The following is a 23005-nucleotide window of genomic DNA, read 5'->3' as shown; positions in this document are numbered from 1 at the left end:
GGCCTCTCTGTACCCTCTCACCCCCGTTCAGATGCCACCTCCTGGCAGGGGCTGTGCCATTTCTAAAATACTCCCCCTGCTGGTCACTCCATGTGCAGGCTAACAAACCCTGTTAGTTCTTCGTGTTATTCATCTATTTCCTTCCACCACAAGGTGAGAACCATCAAGAGGAGGACTTGCCTACGTACCCAGACCCTGGAATGGCACCTTTTTTTCTGAATGAATCGGTGCAGCTGTTTCAAGAGCAGAAATAAATTGCTCATAGCCTCCCTCTCTGCTTCCCCTTTCTTTTTCTGTCTCCTCCACACCACCATCACGGTCACAAAGGCAACTCGGCATTTATGCAGCACACCACAGTGCTCAGAAAACACGTTTACCTTCATTTCATGACTAGGCTAGGGGCTGGTGAACACAGCACGGTTACTACCCACATTTCTACTCGTAGAAACCTGGAAACTGAACCAGAGAAAAGTGAATAAATGGCCTGACCAAGGTCCTACAGCACAGCGGGCAGGTCAATCCAGAAATCCACCATCCTCTACAAACGTCCTTCTGTCCCACACTCACAACAAGGCAAGAAGAAAAGTATGGCGGACACCATGGACAAAGGCGTGCAGCCAAGGAGGGAGCGGGCCAGAGGACACCCCCCAAGACGACCCCAAATGCCGAGCCAAGGACTTTTCATGACAGTCCTTAGGCCACAGAGAACAGGTGAAGATTTGCAGGAAGTAAGATAATCAGATAATGTGTTTAAAGAAGGATTTTTCTCTGCTGGGAATATGGTAACCATAATGGATTAAAAAGGAATATTACAAACACAGAAGGATCCTTTCCTAGTCCAAAGAGGAAGTGCTTACAGTTTGAGGAGGACAGAAAAGAAAGTGGAGAGGCTGGGAGACAGTGTGTATGGTGGGGGCAGAAATAAAACTAAAGGCTTCTGAGATTTTTTTTTTCCCTCCAGTTTTGAAGATCTGGACATGATCTGAACATCCAGCAACATTATCTTTGATATGTAATTTTTAATCCCAAATTTAAGGAATTATTATTGCTCCATGTTGACGTACTTTTAAGTTAAAAACTTGGTTCTGAAAACTGGCTGGAAACATGACTGTCTATACAACCTTATCTGCTACAGAAAATGTGACAGAACCAGAGATTATACTGCAGGTTGACATGTTATGGAATTAAATGATACATATTAGAGATAGAAACTGGAGAGACAACTAAAAAATTCAAAGACTTGATAATCTCTTAAGGATTGTTAAATACAAAAAACTTTGTAAGTGTTCCTTATAATGATTAAGTCAAAATAAGTGAAAATAATTTGATTTTTGGAAAAAAAGACATTTTGGAATAAACAAAATATAAATGCATAATTATAAGATGTTTCTAGAAATCCTTGGTATTTCTGTCCTATGGACTTAAATTCCTGGAAAAAAATCTCCTTTACAAAATTAAATGAAATTTAGCTCCAGAATAGAATTCATTCAAACTAAACTTACTGGAATTTTCTTATATGAACATACAGATCTCTTTTATTTGTAGTTTCATAATATTTAGACCTGAACTGTGAATAAATCATGCCCTACAGATTTAATCCTCAGCAAAAGCAGAAAAAAAAAATCAACATAAAGTATAGAGTTTATCAAATTTTCTGTGAGCAAAATAAATTTATATAGGTGACCACATTTTCAAGTACTTTTGGAACCAATTCTTAAAAGCAATCTTTTATTTTTAGTTTTTTAAACGGAAGTACAGTTGATTTATAACGGGTGTACAACATAGTGATTCAGTATTTTTATAGATTATACTCTACCTAAAGTTATTACAAAATAATGGCTAAATTTTCCTGTGCTGTATCATATATCCTTAGTATTTATTTTTAAAACAATCTTTCAAATTTGCTCTTAAAAACAAAAGTATAAGTCAGTAACACAGGAGGACAATAATTTTTTAAAAGCAAAAATTAAGGTCAACTTGTCTAAGTCTGTGTCATAATTTCTATCCTTGTTATTTTATACATATTCTTTGTTAGCGAAGAATTTTTCCTGATCCTTCTACATAAGATTTTTATTGGGTCCAAACACCTTGTTGGGCTAGAGTTCAAACTTTAATTCTTGATATTCAACATACTTTGCTTAGTGAACTTCAGTTTCAAACCATCAAAATTTCTACTTCACAGAAAAGACAGGCAGAAACACAAGATGTTTTCTTATGTTAAGAATACTTTTCTCAAAATAACATGGAAAACAAAAATACTTGGGAAAGAAATTATTTTCCTATTGATTCATTTGTCAAAGTAATCAGTCTCATTGCTACTTCCTCACTGGCTGTGCCTCAGGTGTGCCTCAGAGTGTTTTATGATGATGGGCATCCCCAATTCATGTGCGTGTGTGTGTGCACATGCACACACGTATGAACTACATACAACTACATGACCCTAAGTTAACTGGTTTAGATAAAAACTGACATTAGCAATTCTTAATTCTTCTATTAAAATTTTGCTCCCTATAATGACATACTTTGGAATAATACGTCACCTAAACCTAGAGATGCATATGCATTTGTAAACCCATTGAGAACACCTGTAAGCAGCAGTGGCGGGCAAGCTAAAGGAGTACACTTCCAAAACTGTAAGGTCTGTGAAACCAAAACTGGTTTCACGTAATAATGCTGGATCTTCAGGGTCAGGCAACTACAGCACGTGCAGAGTGACAGCCGCAAAACAGCATGTACAGTACACACGCGTGTGCAGGAACACACACGTGTGTGCAGAGCGACAGCCCGCAGAGCAGCATGTACACAGTACACATGCCTGTGCAGGAGCTAAGGGCACGTGCAGTTGTGCATGCGTGCGTGCGTGTGTGTGTGTAATGATGACCCAGCGTTTTTAAGTATAAGAGATTACTGACAGAGTGCTGTTAGAACATTCCGTTCAGGTGAGTGACAAAGTCAACGTGGGTTATCTTTCCTAAGGGCCATCCTGGACGCAGGAGAATCAAGCGACAGGTTCAAGGCCTCAAAGAGCCTCAGCGACAAAAGTCAGAAAGCTTTAAAAATGTCCAGTCACTTAATTTGGCTCGTTTTATTATTTTGTCATTTAGTGAAACTCATTCCTCATTAGACCATTTAATTTTTATTTCTCACTTAAAACCAGTAACTTAATTTTAAAAAATCAATTGTTTTCAATGAAATTATGACACCAAAGATGAGGTATCATTAAATTAAAGCCAAATTATTTTTATCTTAATTCTTATTTGATGGTTACCATTTTGTCTTATGTTACAAGGAAACTATGATTTGAAAACTTTTAGGAGAAACTCTATCATTCCCTTTAAGTTATTCAATCTAAAAATTATTTCTTCCCAGTAATTGCTATGTTAATGGAAAACCAGTTTACATCAAGGTAAAGTTGGACTAGCTACCTTCAGTTCTGTTTTAGGTACAAAGGACACTGGTATGTTATCCGCTCTAGAATCAGTAAATTACAAGTGTCTTCTACTTGTACTTTTACACTTTAGGGGAGTATTTCCTCCTGAGCCACAAATCATCTGTAGGTCTCCCCCGAGTAATCACAACCATGAACGCTACTTTAATAAATCTGCAAACTACTCTAACGTTTTTAAATGGTCAGGTGAGGTCTTTAAGATATGGTTTATTCTTCATACTGTCTTAATATTATCAAACATAAAATAAAAGGGAGGGTCCATGCCAACAGTTAAAACTAGATTTGTTCACTGGCATTTTCTTTTACTAAGTGACTGCCTGATGGTCAAAGAGAAGTGTCCAAGTGTCACATGAATGGACGCATTTTACCTGATAGGTTTCAGCTCAGGACCTGAGGATTTTTAAAATGTTGATTAGTATTTAGATGGTAAGAGCTGGCATATAATTCGTATGTCCCTTATATTTTAATCACGTGGGTGGGGTGGAGGGAAGCAGATAGATAACTGAAATTATATTGTGTCTCTTACCTAAAGAATGTGCAGCTGTGGTTTTGGAGCTGAAAAAACGGCCAAGCCCAAGGTCTCCAAGCTTGACCACCCCAGTGGCCGTAATGAACACATTAGCTGGTTTTATATCTGTGGATTAAAAGGCACTGGGTGAAAAATGATGTCAGTGGAAGTATATTCAAGGGATTAAAAATACTTCTCATTGTAGAACTTTAAATATCAGTTAAAAAGTCAGTTTGAATTCTGAACCAGTTATTTATTTTGAGTAACGTTCACATATCCTAGTATTTCTGAGTTCTCGGTCCTTTGATAGACAATCATCAATACAGGATGATAAGCACTATTAATTTTCATTTAAAATGCATTTTTTTCATTTTCAAATGAATTTCTGTGAAATTCAAAGCACAAAATAAATGCGTGCCCTTCTATCAGTTTTAAACATCCTACTAAATAGTAATTTATTGACATGTTTACATAAAATATAAAATCAAAACAGATGCAGATAATTACTTAGATGATGTTATTTTAATTGCTTATGTCAACTGTACTGAAATTTTTTACATCCCAAAATGAAGGGATTCATGCCTCAGTGATGTAACCTTCATACATTTGGTCTGACCATTTGACTGAGAATCATGAATACATTACCAGAGAATGCTGAACATTAAAAATCTAAGTAGCTATAAGGTATACTGTTCACTAAAAAGGAAAAAACAACTCTTACTTATGCATATTCAACTGCTTTCCTGCATCTATTTTATTTTTTAACTTTTACCAACATAATCAGTAAAAAAAAGTTAAATAGAAAAATAACTAATTCTCATTCTTATTTAAAACCAAGTACGGCTTTACTTAAAGGCTTATCATTCTAGTATTAATAAGATTATAATTTGGAAATAAATCACCTAGGAAAGCATGATAACACAATGGCTGGAAGGAATTTATTCGTAAACTGCCCAGTGCCCTGTGACCTTTACAACAACATGAAAAGCTTCACAAGCCTGGACTCACCCCGGTGCATGACTCGTCGAGAATGCATGTGCTCCAACGCACTGCACAGCTGCACAAAGTATTTCCAAACGGTCCTTTCAGGAATTAGCCTCTTTTGTTTCTTAAAATGCTGTTTAAAAAATTAAAAAGAAGATTAAAAAAAAATTTCAAACTAGATTCTGACTTAAGTCAGAAAAACACCTATTCTCATCTATTAGAAGCTAAAAAACAAATGATTTTTCATAGTGAAATGATACCAGGATTTGTACCTGATATCCTACCTTAAATTTCTCCCGACTGTATCTAAAGTCAGCATAGGCCGTATCAGGCTACATCTCTGTGATGTCCACCTGTTTCAAAATTTTAACATCCATATAAGGTGATTTCTTATCAAAAAGAAGGATGTCAAATTTAAGAATAGCCAGAGTAAGAAAGTCTAGAGACCTGGAGGTAATTATGTTCATTACAAGACAGGGCTTCTCTTGACAGAAGGTAGTGAAGTAGAATTCCTTTTAAATACTGAACCACCCTTGGTGATTTGAAATATCACTTAATTTATTAAAAATTAAATAAATAAGAGGGAATTGCATGAAAACTTTCATGAATATTTCCACTGCATATTCCAAGTCAAACCTGCACTTTGCTTTGAACAAATAAAACTAAACATGGGAGCAAAACATGAGAGGAAGACCAGGGCAGCAAGCTGAGCGTGAGCAGCCTAGTCCGGAAAGACCGCACCATCATGCGTAGAGGGGCCGTAACGGAGTAACTGCAAAACCCAAGGGACATATGTGTGCCCATTTTTCTGCATTATATGTGCTGGAAGAATATACTAATAATATGCTAATTCAAGAACAAAGTCCTTAGTTTCATTTCATAGGATTTGTAAGGATTCTTTACATAAAAATTATTTTTCAAAACCAAAAATGCAACTGGTTTCTTAGCAAAATTTGTAAATGACCAACATGAAAAAGTATTGCATTTAAACAAATTTTCAGACAATTTTAACTTTTTAATGTTTACATAGACATCAACATTTAAACATGTGCTTTAATGCACTTTATCTGATGACGTGACATTTTAGAAAGTTCAACTGTTTTGATTTTTTTTGTAACTGAATATGGAGAAATGGTATTTCAGATGATCCCAACACAACACACTCTGTCAGTCCCTGCCCCTGTGAGCAGGTGAGGGCGGGTTGAAAGGAAAAACAAGACAGGGAAAGAGAGCTGCCAGCGTGCCTACCTCGCGCTCAGCACAGGATCAGGTCTACTGACTCACGTGCACTCAGCGCACCAAAGGAGAGCTCTTCAAGGAAAAGCAAATCACTTCAGGGTAATCTTTATCGTAACTCGTACTACAGAAACGAACTTATTAGCAACTTCAATGACTACTACCTCAGTAGCAAAAAAACAAAAAATAAGTAACAATCAAATGACCAGGTAAAAAGCAGATCAGGGTTATTACTAAAATGGAAAAAACCTCCCAGATCATGTTTCAGTGTTAAATCTTATTAACGGCAGCCTGCATCAGCATCGGTTTTCAGTCTATGAGGGCAACACTGCAAAATCAGTTTTAGACACATAATTTTCTTTCCGACTTGGAATGAGTCCAAATAAAGCCTGTCTATGTGCTCTCCCTGACGCTGGATTAGCATATCAGAAGACCGTTTGATGTCAACAGGAAGATGGGGAACAGGCTTCTTTTCATTCAAAAATAAATATACCATATCATGTAAGTATCAGACCATGAAAGAATAATTTTATGCTTCAATATAGATTCTGAAATCATCATAATTATAATTAACCTGACAGTTTACCTTTAAAGTTCTGTTATTAAAAAATAAATTGTATATTAAAAACAGGGCACAATGAGAAAACTGCCCTCAAAATGGAAGATGTGATCAGGCCAAGGACTGTTTCTTTCAACAAGTTAAAAGATTTTAACAATGAACTGGCATCAATATAATGCTAGCTAGACAGAATGACTTGGCCAAATGTAAGTATCCAAACTAGTAAAATGTTTTTGAAGGGTAATTTTATGAATTTGATTCAATCAATCATAAAATAAAAGCAGTTTTAACATGTCATTGGTTATCTCCCAATATTTTTTCCATGTCTATTTAAACATACAGTTTTTCAACCAGCCTTGAGTAAAAAAAAAAAAAAATTTTTTTTTTTTTCCTCCCCAGAAAAACCAATACCTATGATGAGAAGAGCCTGTCTGTTCTGATGGTGGCACTGTTGGCTATCTCTTAAGAGGATGAATAGAAAAAAGGCAATAAAAATTTGAATTCTGGTAAAATTTATATTAGCACTATAAAACAAGAACTCACATAATGCCAATATATTTTTAAAAAACAACCTTTTCTTTACTTATTCTAAAATATACATATCTTTTTAAAGTAATTATCTAGTCAAATAGCATTATTGTTCAAAAATCCTATCTTTCTCTGAAAAAAGACAATTCAGCTTCAGATTTGGGGGAAGTAAATGTAATACCAATATATAGGAATAAAAACGTACATTTATTTGTCATGTGGTATGTTTTTAATAAAGCTAAATCATTTTAAAGGGTTACTATTAACAAAGATTTCTATGAAAAAAATTTAAAAGATAAGTCACTTTTACTATGTTATAAAACAGAATTTTAACCTCTTATATCTGAAAATAAAATATCTAAAAAGTCATGAAAGACAGAAATGAGCACTCAGATATACCTGATCATTTGGACAGAATTTTTATTGTCTTTTTTTTATTTTTAAAGTGGGTTCATCTTTTTTTATGCAAAGCTTAAAATACTGTTTATTTTAAGAGCATATTTTCTACCTCCTTCAACATTCAAACAAACACTGAACAGTATTCATATCAGAAAAAGAAAACCAGATGTAACAAAAAGCTAACCAGTGTATTTGTAAACGCATATGCAAACATCAGATTATACTGTTCTCTCACTTATGTGTAACAAGATGACCAACATCTCACCTAGGTGGAATTCAGCATCCTTGGTAAAACACGCAATGTCACTAAGGTGAGGCTAGCTGATGCAGCCTGCCTCCACGCAAAGGTGTTTCGGAAAATCGGCACAGCTTTTTTTTTTCACTGTCAAACATTCTCTTACAAACTAAAGGCCCCAAAACCAAATTATACAGCAGACACTGCTTATCAAGTACCAGTTTTGGGGAGGAATCACTCCTCAGTCTGGACACTCCCACTCCAAGCAGAACATACATTTCTTATTTCTACGTTCTGCAATTCCAGCATTCCTCCTTGGGAAATCTTGGGAAAAATTTTTATCACTATTACACAGTATAAACTCATCAACAGAGAAAGAACAGAAAATTATCTTGTTGGATCAAAAAAACAAGCTGATTTCTGTAGTGTATCAAAACATCTAACCCTACAGTTTGGTATGTTCATGTATAAAGAAGGACGTTTCAGACAAAACACCCAGATCCTCAGGGTCTGCTTCGTGAGTGTGCGGCCCGCACGGTCACACAGGCCCTGCCCTGAGTGTAGCGCTATTTCACCAGCTAGAGATTCCTGGTCACTTGTTCCACGGGGACGCGGGACGGTGTCAGCTGGTCCCAGGAAGCACATAACCAACACCCTTGGGAAACAACGTACTGCTGTAGTTAAAAAACAAAACCAAAGAACAACACACACAATCCTGGGAGGCAAGTCGTTCTTGAAGAGGATTAGGAGAAACGGTAATTAAATAGTAAGAAATAATGAAGCTATATGAGAACTGGCGTTGCAGGCACCAGCCGGTTTCCATCTCTTCCAAGTATCTAACACGAGGAAGTAGGGGATTTATGTTCAATATTAGGAACTACTTCCTGCTCGAGAGTGTCGTCAAACGTCTAATGTGCCACTCACATAATCCATATGCACCTTTCATAACAGACCTGATGATGAGGCTTGGCAGTAATGGTTGTGTGACCTTGAAGAAGCCACTTAACCTTGCTGGGGCTTGGTTTCCTCACTATATTAAACCGTTTTGGAAATGAACAGAGTTAAGTTGCTCCTGCTGCCTCTAAAATATCTCAGTTACGAATAAAACACAAAAAACAAATGCCTGATTGGCACATTTTCACACTGAAAAATAACAAATTTTAGTATATCCGGTCCTTAAAATCTTCAGCTAATAACAACAAAGCAAAAATAACAATCATACGACCTCTGAGATCCCCAGAGGTCCAGTTAATCCTCTGAATGGTCTTCACATGAGATGACAGGTCAGATTTTTATAATAAGGTAATTACAAGGTAATTAGATCAAACCTTTACCAACAGAAGCAATATTATGTTCCCAAACATCTCTGTAATTATATTGCATTTTTATAAGACTACATATTTCACAGTGCTTCTTTCAAAGATTTAAATGCAGAGAGACTAGATGATGGAAAAGGCAGGATGCTTCTGAAAGTATTAACTGGCAGTTCTAAGTGTGATTTCTATTATATATCAATCTTTCTACGGAAACATTTTTCTTCCAAGGGCATAAGAAGGTCTCATGAAGTGTACATGTACTTGCCATTGGGTATAAACGGGTAAAATAGTTATGTAGAATTTTGGTATGTGATACTAATCTACAATGTGTGAACATTTTCTCCCTTGGCACTCTGAATAGAATTCAGGTATCCTAAGTTGCTTTAGAAGATGCTAGTAGAATGGGCCTGGCAATCGGGGAGCACTAAAAAACCAAACAAAACAAAACAAAAAACCAAAAAACAACACCTGCATCTAATTTTATCCTCGTTGATAAAATACTTCCCACCCAAGCTCTATTCTCTTTTTCCTTTCCTATAAATGTCAGAAAGCTAAGTGTACTCAGCTACTTCTAATTATAATTTAATAGACTATCAATGTAATCCATCCATTCCCCAAAGTCAAAATCATACAGGTTAACAATAGAAGTGGAAAACATATTTTATCTTATGGTAGAAAATGTGAAACATATAAGATTTTTTTTTCCTGAGTAATTGAGCCTTGGGGGTAAAAAAAGAGAAAACCTTATTTACCAAACAAGAAAAATGAGCTCCTATAAAGTCACAATGTTCTTCCCCTAACCCCAAAAAGTTTCCTTCTAAATGTTGGTGTATCAGTATCAAGGAAGCTTGGAATAGTTCTTAAAAATCAATGAAAAAAGGTAGGAATATATCAGAATTACTAGGAGGAATCATACTGCATTGCTGCCGTGTGGATAACATGGAAGCTTCCAAGCGCCTAAAGCTGATGGGGAAATAAATATCTGAAAATGCTTAACACGTTGCCTCTATTGCATTAGAGGACTAGAGACGGACGGTGAGACGAAAAAGCGGCAAGTCCATCTTTAGGGTGACGTGGAAGGCTACAAAGGCAAACGAGAGCGCCTGTCTCTCTGATGACGTCTTTCTGGTTATATTAAACCAGACAACAGTGAAGAGAGAATACGGAAATATATTCTTAATGGACAAGGAAAACAGTGGGACAATAAGGAGCCAGTAAAAGTCTCTCAGTAGAAATATGAACGAAAGAAAATGAACCAGAAGTCTGAGCCCCTTCTCCCTTACTCGTCTTCACCTACCAGCACCGCTGTCTGTGTGCATAAAATTCACAAAGGCAACTTTCCACCAGCATTACCTTCAAGTAGGAGCAAAGAGTTCCCTTCTAATTTTTTCCTACGTAAACACAGTTCAAAACTTACACACAGTTCTAAAACTTACCCCCCTTTTCACTGTGCTTACATTATGGCACGTAATTTTCAATTTTAATACATTGAAAGTTCAATATTATTTCATCACCAAGTGTCTTAGGTTTCAAAGAAAACCCAAGGGCAATTTTATCAGCAATACTGCTTCTATGAAAATACTGCTGTAAAACATACCTACACATGCATACCACACAGACATAAGCCTTTTTGGTTACACACACACACACAGGTGTACATGCATGATGTGTAGGTACCTATGTATAGAATATTCAGTTCTGCATAGCTTTTTCCAGACAGTGCCACTAATTTGCAACCTTAAGACATCTGAATAATTTTGAAGACATAAGATAACATAAGATAGGTGGCAACCTTATGTAAGAGACCCCGCAGGAAACAGGCTGTGCTTGGGAGAACTGGCCATTCTCCCTGTGGTCTGGCTCGGGCGGCACACTTTAGGCCAGATGCTGAAATGGACATGTCTGTACCCTCCAAGCCATAAATCACCATCAACAAAGATAGATGGCACTGCTGGGGAGACTTTACTGCTTTAAGGATCCAAAGGTCAAGAGTGTAGAAGACATTTCTAAGTGCTTTTCTTTCCAGTACAGCATTTAAATTTGGATAAGAACAGATAAGAATATGTCTGCAGATGTAAAACAAACAACCACACTAAGAAGGTGAACAAGATTTACAAGTTGTAACAATTAAAGATAATAATTATCTCCAAGATTTGTTGATGTTTTCAGTAATTTATCAAAGTCTGTGGTGTACCCACCTCTCCCCTCGAGTGTGAGCTGGGTTATGAGCGTGATGAACTGTCCCCTCCGTATTAGGTTATCTTATGTGACAGAAAGGATTCTGCAGATGTAATGACGGCTCTAATCAGCAGTTTTTGAGTTAATCATTGGGGAGATTATCCTGGGTGAACTTGATCTGATTGGGTAAGCTCTTCAAAGAACTCAGAGAAATTCAAAGCCAGAGACTCTCCTGCTGGCCATAAGGGAGCAAACTGCTAGCTGCAGAGATGGACAGGCGGCCTCGCGGATGGCTCCCAGCTGACACTCGAGGCGAGCAGGGACATCAGTCACACAGCCACAAGGAACTGAATTCTCCCAACAATCCAGTCAACGAGGAGGAGAACCCTAAACCTCAGGTGAGATCGTGGCCCCAGCTGGCGCCTTGATTTCAGTTTCTAGCGTCCTGGGCAGAGAATCCATAAAGCAGGATGTGAACTCACTAACCCCCCAAATTGTGAGATAACATGTTTGTCTTTTAAGCGGCTAGTTTGTGATAATTAGCAATTAAAAACAAATAAAAAGTGCATTTCTACAGACAGCAAAAAAAAAATCAATACAAAAATTAAGTTTATGTTTTATTTTATTTTATTTTTTTAAGTTTATGTTTTATAAAGGAAAAGAGTCTTAACGCTCCTACCAAAGTTAAAGGAAATGCCACACAAGTGGTAACCATAGAAAATATAAAGTTGACGATTTAAGAATAAATCTGTATCTAAATATGTTATGACTAAGAAGAGAGGGCCTAACTCAGGAACAGGATGCGGGATCTCACTCTCTCTACCTGTATTCAGCACAGCCCTGGAAGAACCGGTCAGAGCAATCAGACAAGAAAACAAACACATAACATGCATCAGAACTGAGCAGGAAGAAGTAAAACTGTCTCTGTTTGAAGATGACATCATTTTATAGGTAAACAAAATTCTAAAGACTCTATCAAAAAAGCAGTTCTAATCAACAAATTCAGTGAAGTCACAGGATAAACAAATTAACATACAAAAAGCAGTAGTGTTTCTATACAGTGGTAGTGAATTATCTGAAAAAATTAAATGTATTCCATTTACAATAAGATATTTAGGAGTAAGCTTAAAACTAAGGAGGTAAACAGCCTCTACTCATAAAACTACAAGATGAAGAAACAAATCAAAGACACAAATAAATGGAAAAGAATCCCATGTTCATAAACAGAATAATTAATATTATCAAAATGTCAATACTACCAAAAGCCATCTATAGATTCAACAGAATCCACATTAAGATTCCAATGGAGTTTATCACAGAAGTAGACAAAACAATTCAAAAATTTATGTGGAGCCACAAAACACCCCCAAAGCCAAAGCAATACAGAGAAAGATGAGCAAAGTGGGAGGTGTCACAATTCCTGACAGACCCACATTATGAACTTACAGAAATCAAAACAGGATGGTGCTGGCTTAAAACAAACACACAGACCAATGGAAAAGAACTGAGAGCCCAAAAATAAGCCTAAGCATTTACAGGTAACTAATATTTGACAAGGGAGCCAAAAATACTCAATATAAAAATGACAGTCTCTTCAATAAACAGTGCTGGGAAAATTGGACATCTACATGTAAAAGAATAAAACTGAAACCTTAATTTTCACCACTCACAAAAATTAACTCTAAACAAATTAAAGACTTACATGTGAGACCTGAAACTGAAACTCCTAGAAGAAAACACAGAAGAGCTCCTTGACGATGATTTTTTCGATATGACAACCTAGAGCATAAGCAGCAAAATAACAAGCAAGTACGGTGACATCAAACTAAAGGGCTTCTGCACAGCAAAGAAACAATCAAAAAGCAAAAAGGCAACCTACAGAATGGGAAAACATATTTGCAAATGTATCTGATGAGGGGTTACTATCCAAAATATAGAAAGAACCCACACAACTCAATAGCAAAAAATAACCAAACTAAAAATAATAAGTCAGTTAACAAACAAGCAAAAGACCTGAGTAGACGTTTTTCCAAAGAAGATAAAACAATGGCCAGTAAGAACATGAAAAGATGCTCAACATCACTCGTCATTATAGAAATGCAAATCAAAATTGCAATGAGATACCATTTCATGCATGTTAAAATGGCCACCAAAAAAAGACAACAGGCAACAAACACGGTGAGAATGTGGGGAAGAGACCCTTGTGCACAGTTGTTGGGCTGGCAAACTGGTGCGGCCACCATGGAAAACAGTATGGAGGATCCTTGAAAAGTTAAAAGTAAGACTACCATATGATCCAGCAGTTCCACTTCTGGGAACATATCCAAAGGAAACGAAAACACTATCGTGAAAAGATACCTGCACCCCCACGTTTATTGCTGCATCATTTACAGCAGCCAAGACATGGTAACAAACTAAGTGCGCAGCACTGGAAAAGACCCTGAGGCTGGGAAAGATTGAAGGCAGGAGCAGAAGCGGACAACAGAGGATGAGGTGGTTGGATGGAATCACTGACTCAACAGACTTGAGTTTGAGCAAGCTCTGGGAGTTGGAGATGGACAGGGAAGCCTGGCGTGCTGCAGTCCATGGAGTTGCAAAGAGTCAGACACAAATGAGCAACTGAACTGAACTGATTGGCCAATAAAGCAGTTGCCGTATGTATACAATGGAGTATTATAAAGTCATAAAAAACGAGGATATCCTGTCATGTGCAAAATCACAGACAAACCCTGAAGGCACTGTGCTAAGTGAAATAAGTCAGACAGAGAAAGATAAATACTGCATGATGTCACGTACACATGAAACCTAAATGCGCAAACACACACACAATCTCATAAAAAAAAAAGATCAGATTTGTGGTCGCCTGAGGCAAGGGGTTAAGTGACGGGGGAACTGGATGAAGGGGGTCAGGAGGTACAAACTTCCAGCTCTAAGGTAAGTATGTACCAGGGGTGCGATGCACAGCATGATGCTCCAGACAACACTGCTGTCTGATACAGCACAGCTGCTGGGAGAGTAAAGCCTAAGGGTTCTCATCAAAAGAAAAACAAAAGTTTTCCTTTTTTGCTAGGAACTAGGACGCTAGGTGTTCTATTAGATGAGCTGCTAGTAAGGAGATCCAAGAAAAGTGTTTCCTTCAGAAAAGTTGTTAGTTTGCACCAAGAATTGACTGCACTGAACAATCAGCACCCAAAGTGATTTCCTTGGTGACTCTGAGGGTGAACATTCTAGCTTTCCCAGGGTGAGCACACTGTATGTCCCAATAGACCCCGACTGATAGATTCCCACCCAGCATGCTGCTGCTGCTGCTAAGTCGCTTCCGTCGTGTCCGACTCTGTGCGACCCCATAGACGGCAGCCCACCAGGCTCCCCCATCTCTGGAACTCTCCAGGCAAGAACACTGGAGTGGGTTGCCATTTCCTTCTCCAATGCGTGAAAGTGAAGTTGCTCAGTTGTGTCCGACTCTTAGCAACCCCAAGGACTGCAGCCCACCAGGCTCCTCCGTCCATGGGATTTTCCAGGCAAGAGTACTGGAGTGGGATGCCACTGCCTGCTCCGCCCACCCAGCATATTACCCTGCAATGTCCCAGACTGAAAATACACAATCTGGACAAACTAAACCTTTTCAAGAAAGAAGCTGTATGAATTGGTTGTTTTCTGGGGGTGAGTGGCACAACTGTACAACTCATTATTAGCCTAGGTGTTCTATTAGATGAGTTCCTAGTAAGGGGATCAAGTATTTTCCTGCAGAGAAGTCACTCATTATGAGCCTAGGTGTTCTATTAGATGAGTTCCTAGTAAGGGGATCAAGTATTTTCCTGCAGAGGTCACTTGTTTCCCAAGAACTGACTCTAGTAAAGAGAGAATCAGCACCCACACTGTTTTCTTGGGTGAATTTGAGAGTGAAACACTTCGGCATTTAGAGGGTGAGAATACTGTTTTGGCCAGTGGACCCAAATTAGCACGTTCACACCCAGCATTGTCTAGCACTGAATACACACTTGAGAAAAACGGAACCTTTCCATAAAGGAAGTTGTGTGAACTGGTGGTTCTCTGGGTGGTGAGTGGCATACCCATACAATGCATTATCAACCTAGGGACTTTATTAGACGAGCTCAGAGTAAGAGACTCAAGCACAGTGTTTCCTTCAGAAAAGTGACTTGCTTGCGCCAAGAACTGACCAGCAAATAGAGAATCAGCACCCAAAGTGTTTTCTTAGGAGGGTTTGAGAGTGAAACATTCTAGCTCTTCCTGGGTGAGAAGTGTTTTTGCAGGCAGATACAACTGGCTGGTTCACACCCAGCACATCTCCCTGCAGTGTCCCAGCACTGAAAATGCACTCGGGCTAACTGAACCTTCCAAAAAAGGCAGCTGTGTGAACTGGCCGTTCTGTGTGTTGTGAGAGGCATACCCACACAGCACATTATGAACCTGGGTGTTCTATTAGATAAGCAGCTGGGAAGGAGATCCAAGCAGTGTTTCCTTCAGAAAAGTCACTTGCTTGCACCACGAACTGACTGTAATGAAGAGAAAATCAGCACCCAAAGTGTTTTCTCAGGTGGGTTTGAGAGTGAAACATTCTAGCTTTTCAGTGTACCTCGATGAGATGGTGAATGTTCACTAAACTTACTGCAATATTCATGTCACAGTATCATACAGGTAAGTCAAACCATTATGCTGCACACCTTAAACCTACCCTGTCACGTATTTCAATTACAGCTCAACAAAATTGGGTGGGGGGAAGAGATAACCTTAAGTAATTATCTTAAATTGTGCCAAACTCTTGGCACAGAACAGAGTTCAATTTAAATTATCTGTATTGCGTGTGTCACTAAAAAACATCTGTAACAATAATATTCACTTTCCTCTTAGCCAGTGAGGTGCGGTATGACAATTTTTTGGCAGATTAAAAAACTTCTGAGTTTCCCTTCAAGGGATTTATTATACTGGGTTATATTTTGTTTTACTGATATTTTAGTAAAATATAGCTTTAAAAAAATATGTGAACTATATAAACTTATATTCTCTTCTGACTCAATCTGACTTTCTAAAAAGCAATTATAAATATAGGAACTTATAAATAGTTCAAATAATATATTTTGGAAAAATGGACTACAAAAATTTTAAATACATTTTAAGACTATTTCTACTGACAAAGTGAAATGAACAAAGCTCGTGTTTATATAGTTCTGAGATTAGTCTCTCATCTCCTCTATACTAAGTCTCCATCACCAAATATGTTTCTAAGCAACAGAAAAGTGAAATATATAGTATTAATAAGGCATACTACAAAGTGGAACATGTACTGGTTAAATTTAGGATACAGTAAAGAAAATGTACAGCATATATATCACAACTGGATAAACTGTAACCCAATCGCCACTCTGTAAGAATCTTTTCCTTTAAAATTCTGATTACTGATGATAAAGAAATACATGATGAAAAATTTTGGATTTCCTTTCATCTTACAACTCATCTGGGAAGTATTTCATCTGACCACAGCCTCAGGTACTCCTCTGTCACTAATTAGAGAAATACTGAATATTTCAGCTGTAAATTGCTTAATTATATTTGTCAGCCTGCTCTAAACCAATTAATTATTTACTTGTAAAAATCTTTGATGCAATGCTATCCAGAGGTTCCTTCCTGGAATACAGACCAGGAGCGATCTTTCCACTTCCACCCCAATTAAGCGGGAGCGTTGATACAGTGGGGTACTGTGATGCACAGTGATTTACGTATCACGTACCATCAAGAAATGAACACGCTCCTCGGATCGGATCTATTGCTATCCTTTGCAAAGCTCAAGTCACTGCCACACTCCTTCATAAACGAAGTCCCTATCATTTTTTATTTTTTGGTAATGTAGTCTTATATAAAGAATGGCATAGAGCACAAATTAGAGGATTGAGGAAACAACATTAGCATTTCTTAGGGCCAAAAAGCCCCTTCCTGTATCAGAACGCTGTCTCCTCCCCTGCCACATTCCACTTGGATGTGAGCAAGTCCTCGTGGGACTGAAGTGTGAAACGGCAGGAGCCACCAGCCACGTTTCCCGACGGGCCCCTGGAACAGAGGGGCGGACAGAGGAGAGGGCTTCGGGTCTCACACACACCGTCCCCAGACATTTCCTGAGTTGCTGCCATCAGCCAGGCGCTCCCTAGAAAATGAAAGCAGCCCAGGGAGCAAAGCAGGCAGTCCCCACACTCAACAAGGTGACACGGGAAATCCAGACAGGAAAACCGCCCCACAAGCAAGTGCACGACGGTGTAAGGAGTCCTGAGACACCATCCCTGGTCCTGGTCTAAGAGACCATTCCTGAGGAAGTGGTGAATGAGCGGGGAGCGGCAGGACTGACGGACACACGCCCAGCCCGGGGACAGAGCGCCCGGGGCGGGGCCGAGCGCAGTAGGTGTCCGCGGAGCGCCGACTGTGCGGAGGCCACAGGCCGCGCCTTCCCCAGGGTCTCTTCTGGACCCCGCGGCTCCCGGGCTCACCGGGGGCGCCAGGGCGGTCTGGGGCAGAGGCCTTTCTTCTCTGTTTCTCTTCACCTCTCTTAGAGACTGACGGAGAAGCGGATGTCGCGTTCCAGGGGACAGGTGCCGGTCCTTCCCTCGGGGAGAGGGTGGACATGGAGCTGATGGAGAAAGCGGAGCAGCATTCGGAAGGAGGGAAACAACTCTGAGTGTGGGCCAGCTCCAGAGGGTCTCCCTGGGGAGCACCGCAGTCTGGGCGGACGCGGGGGCTCCGATGATGCGCTCAGGGTGCAGACAGAGCTCCACGCTCGAGACAAGAACCGGATTCCCGGGAGCCTAGGGAGTCAGTGATGCACAGGAACGAGCAAGGCCAGCCCAGAAAGGAGGGAAAAGCAAACCGCGAAAGCCCTGGACTGAAGCTCTGAAAGCTCAGCCAGAAAAGACCGGGAGGAAGAGAACGACAGTCAAGAAGAATCAGGAGTGTCCAGAGAGGCGGGGAGAAAACTGAGGCGCTGGGGGACTCTGGGCAGTGGGGGGGCCAGGAGGAAGGATGGGGCCAGGGCTCAGGCAGAGGAGCAGAGCCCATACATGCGGGCCCCGGGGGTGTCTGAGACCGGGTCAGCAGGGAGCGGCCAATGGTGGGGAGACACAGGACATGGGCGGCTGGAAGCAGAAGCCTGGTGGCAGCAGGAACGCCAGGACTGAAGGCGCAGGGCCGCCCTAGTCACCTGTCTGGACAGCAGCGCCCTCTCTGAACCCGACCTCGTCCTCCTCGCGGTGCTGACTGACGTTGGACATCCTGCACATCAGCTCGCCTGTCCTTCTGTCTTCCCGCTAGAAACAGGGTTCTCAGATGCATCAGTGAATGCGTGAAGAGGGACATGTGTGCATGTGGACATGAGTGTGCTCAATGCCAGCACAGGAAGATGCACTCAGGTCCGAGAATACACGATTGAGGTTTCTGATACCCGTGGCAGAGACAGGACAAAGAACCCACGTGGGGGGATACACAGGAGCGCCTCCTGCCCAGCAGGGAAAGCGGCAACAGGGCCAGGGTGGTCCGGCAGTGAGGCCTTGGGAAGGGCAAGGCATCCCTGACTGAGGATGCCCATTCCCTGTGAAGAGGAGGCAGGCTGTCATCTGTGAAGAGTGATGAAAAGAAAGGGGAGAAGTGATACCCAGAGCATTTAAACAGAGTAACGCACATTCCAGTAATACCTATCGAATAGCTGTCACATATTCAGACAGCACAGGTAACTATAAGTATGTGCATATACTCGTACATGCTGCTGCTGCTAAGTTGCTTCAGTCGTGTCCGACTCTGTGCGACCCCATAGACGGCAGCCTACCAGGCTCCCCCATCCCTGGGATTCTCCAGGCAAGAACACTGGAGTGGGTTGCCATTTCCTCCTCCAACGCATGAGAGTGAAAAGTGAAAGTGAAGTCGCTCAGTCGTGTCTGACTCTTAGCGACCCCATGGACTGCAGCCCACCAGGCTCCTCCGTCCATGGGATTTTCCAGGCAAGAGTACTGGAGTGGGGTGCCATACTTGTACATATACCTACAAAAACAAATACATGTATACACCATTGTTCCTCAGTCTCTAAGTCGTGTGCACTCTTTGTGACCCCACGGACTGTGGCACACCAGGCTCTTCCGTCCTCCACTATCTCCCACAGTTTCCTCAAATTCATGTCCACTGAGTCAGTGATGCTATCAAATCATCTCATCTTCTGCCACCCATGTCTCCTCCTGCCCTCAATCCTTCCCAGCATCAGGGTCTTTTCCAGTGAGTCAGTTCTTCGCATCAGGTGGCCAAAGTATTAGAGCTTCAGCATCAGTCCTTCCATTGAATATCAGGGTTGATTTCCTTCAGGACTGACTGGTTTGATTTCCTAGCAGTCCAAAGGACTCTCAAGAGTCTCCTCCAATGGCACAGTTATATATACATATGTATACAATTAAGCCCTTATAAGGACACAGTAAGGCAGATAATTATTAACCCAATTTCACAGATAAGGAGACTGGAGCTCACTAAGACTAAGCACCTACATCACAGTCATGTAACACCAGTGCTTCAAGTTCTCCTCTCGCCCTCAGAAGCTCCCTGTCTAGATTAGGCTCTCTGTTGTAAACTACCACTCTAATTTATCCTACAACCTTATAAAACTTACAACTTTGGTTGTACAGTTCTCTGAGCATCAGACAAATGCCTCTCTCTCCTAGACAATGAATTCCAAGAAGGCATATAACAGGAAGACAGCACACAGTCAATGTCCGGTAAATACAGAATTAAAGAGCATATTTTTAAAGGTTACAAATTGGTATAACTATTTGAGAAAACAATTTGGCAGTATTTGTTATGATTTAAAATACATATGTTATTACTCAGCTATTTTATAGAAGCATCTGTAATTGTCTGTTAAATTGTGTATGAGACTGTTGTATTAAAATACACAAGGTTTTGTAGTAGAGCTTTCCTTGAACAAATTAAACAATGGAAATAGTCCAACTGTTTATCAATGAAGCAATAATAAAATGCACTGTGATACGTTTCTGAAAAAGAATACATGTATCAGTATGTATTTTTCTATATATACTGTCAGATATCAAAAAAGCAAGAGAGTTCCAGAAAAACATCTACTTCTGCTTCATTGACTATGCCAAAGCCTTTGACTGTGTGGATCACAACAAACTGTGGAAAATTCTGAAAGAGATAGGAATACTAGACCACCTGACCTGCCTTCTGAGAAATCTGTATGCAGGTCAGGAAGCAACAGTTAGAGCTGGACATGGAACAACAGACTGGTTCCAAATCAGGAAAGGAGTACGTCAAGGCTGTATATTGTCACCCTGCTTATTTAACTTATATGCAGAGTACATCATGCGAAATGCTGGGCTGGATGAAGCACAAGCTGAAATCAAGATTGCTGGGAGAAATGTCAATAACTTCAGATATGCAGATGACACCACCCTTATGGCAGAAAGCGAAGAACAACTGAAGAGTCTCTTGATGAAAGTGAAAGAGGAGAGTGAAAAAGTTGCCTTAAAGCTCATTCAAAAAACTAAGATCATGGCATCCGGTCCCATCACTTCATGGGAAATAGATGGGGAAACAGTGGAAACAGTGAGAGACTTTATTTTTTGGAGGGCTCCAAAATCACTGCAGATGGTGACTACAGCCATGAAATTAAAAGATGCTTGCTCCTTGGAAGAAAAGTTATGACCAACCTAGACAGCATATTAAAAAGCAGAGACATTACTTTGCTAACAAAGGTTGTCTAGTCAAAGCTATGATTTTTCCAGTAGTCATGTATGGATGTGAGAGTTGGACTATAAAGAAAGCTAAGCGCTGAAGAATTGATGCTTTTGAACCGTGGTGTTGGAGAAGACTCTTGAGAGTCCCTTGGACTGCAAAGAGATCCAACTAGCCCATCCTAAAAGAAATCAGTCCTAAATGTTCATTGGAAGGACTGATGTTGAAGCGGAAACTCCAATACTTTGGCCATCTGATGCAAAGAATGACTCATTGGAAAAGATCCTGGTCCTGGGAAAGATTGAAGGGAGAAGGAAAAGGGGAAGACAGAGGATGAGTTGGTTGGATGGCATCACCGACTCGATGGACATAAGTTTGAGCAAGCTTCAGGAGTTGGTGATGGATAGGGAAGCCTGGCGCGCTGCAGTCCATGGGGTCGCAGAGAGTCAGACACGACTGAGCAACGGAACTGAACTGTAAAGACAGACTGTAAAGTTGGAAAGGCTTTATGCACGTAAAAGTCAGTGCTTAATCTGGGAGATAAGAACATAGAGAGGAAAGTTAAGGATATTCACCACTTGAGAAAACTAATGAGAGACATTATATATTAAAAAAAATAATAAGTAAACTCTAGGCTTACTAAGCGGAGAAGGCAGTGGCACCCCACTCCAGTACTCTTGCCTGGAAAATCCCATGGATGGAGGAGCCTGGTAGGCTGTAGTCCATGGGGTCGCTAAGTCAGACACAACTGAGCAACTGCACTTTTACGCATTGGAGAAGGAAATGGCAACCCACTCGTGTTCTTGCCTGGAGAATCCCAGGGACAGGGGAGCCTGGTGGGCTGCCGTCTATGGGATCACACGGAGTCGGACACGACTGAAGTGACTTAGCAGCAGCAGCAGGCTTACTAAGTCAAATGAAAAGAAAAGTCACAACTCGGTGTTCAACTGAAATGCAGCAATCCACAGTCAGAGTGGTTTTATTTGCTGAAGGACCTGGGGAGATTCCACAGGTCAGATTCTCCCAAGTGAATAAATTACTCCTTCCCAATACAACTAGGCATTTGATCAGGTCTGAAATATCATCCTGCAAAAGACTCCCAGGACTATAATCAGGATGTGAAGACATTCCACTCATGTGAAACTGCAGAGTCAAACTTTCCGTTCTGCACACTGCGCAAGCTTTCTGTTATAGTCACTGTGCTGAGAGTACCATCAGCTCTACAGATCTGATAATCCGACTTTCAGCCTTGAGAAGCGCTCCAAGGACCTGGAAAACCAGAACCAGAGTGTCGTCTATCTTGAGAGGCGAACTGGTGGCCGCTCTGGTGAAGGACAAGACCAGGACAGGCTGACAGAAGAGCCCGTGGGGGGGCCTCAGGGACGACGCTGCTAACCCTCTGAAGAGCCGCTTCCGTCTTCCACCAAAGCACGCTGAGTGGCTCTGCAAGCGTCTCACTAGGAATCAGTTGATGCTTTCTAACAAGGTTTTTTTTTAAGTTTTTTTTTCTTTTAAAAAAGTTTCCCATATCATCTTCTACACGATGGATGCACAGGATGGAAGCTTTAAGGGTACAGCTGTCAATTCTATAAATGGTTAACTTACTACTCATTAACAAACAGAATTCTGTTCTCAATCTGTCTTACTAGATCCACTGAGTCAGTTGCTTAAAACTTTCCTTGGTAATGTCAACTTATGACAAATTTGTTTAAACACGGAGCTGAGTTCATCACCACAAAAAATGTAAGTTCACACTGACAAATTTTTCCTTCTTCACCTGGCCAGAGAAACCTGAGTCTGCTGACAACAGAGGTTAACAGGGCTTCTGTAAGGTGCTCTGGTCTAGAGTTGCTTTTCTGCAGTGGTCGCAGGACAGGAGTAT

At 40.4% G+C, this 23005-nt stretch overlaps 1 protein-coding gene across 2 annotated transcripts in view; it reads right to left on the bottom strand.

Moving 5' to 3' along the window:
- The window catches only part of NEK7 (NIMA related kinase 7), a 138160-nt gene that overhangs the window by 32124 nt on the left and 83031 nt on the right, over nt 1-23005 (bottom strand). For both annotated transcript variants that reach the window (XM_003587112.6, XM_010813622.4), the window contains 2 exons: nt 4965-5073; nt 3975-4082 (listed from right to left, as the gene is read on the bottom strand). In XM_003587112.6, the coding sequence (XP_003587160.1) occupies nt 3975-4082; nt 4965-5073 (217 nt within the window). The remainder of the gene's footprint in view (nt 1-3974; nt 4083-4964; nt 5074-23005) is intronic.

Source organism: Bos taurus, chromosome 16 (assembly GCF_002263795.3).
Source record: "Bos taurus isolate L1 Dominette 01449 registration number 42190680 breed Hereford chromosome 16, ARS-UCD2.0, whole genome shotgun sequence".
Classification (NCBI taxonomy): Eukaryota; Metazoa; Chordata; class Mammalia; order Artiodactyla; family Bovidae; genus Bos; species Bos taurus.
This window is presented reverse-complemented; position numbering and strand designations above follow the sequence as displayed.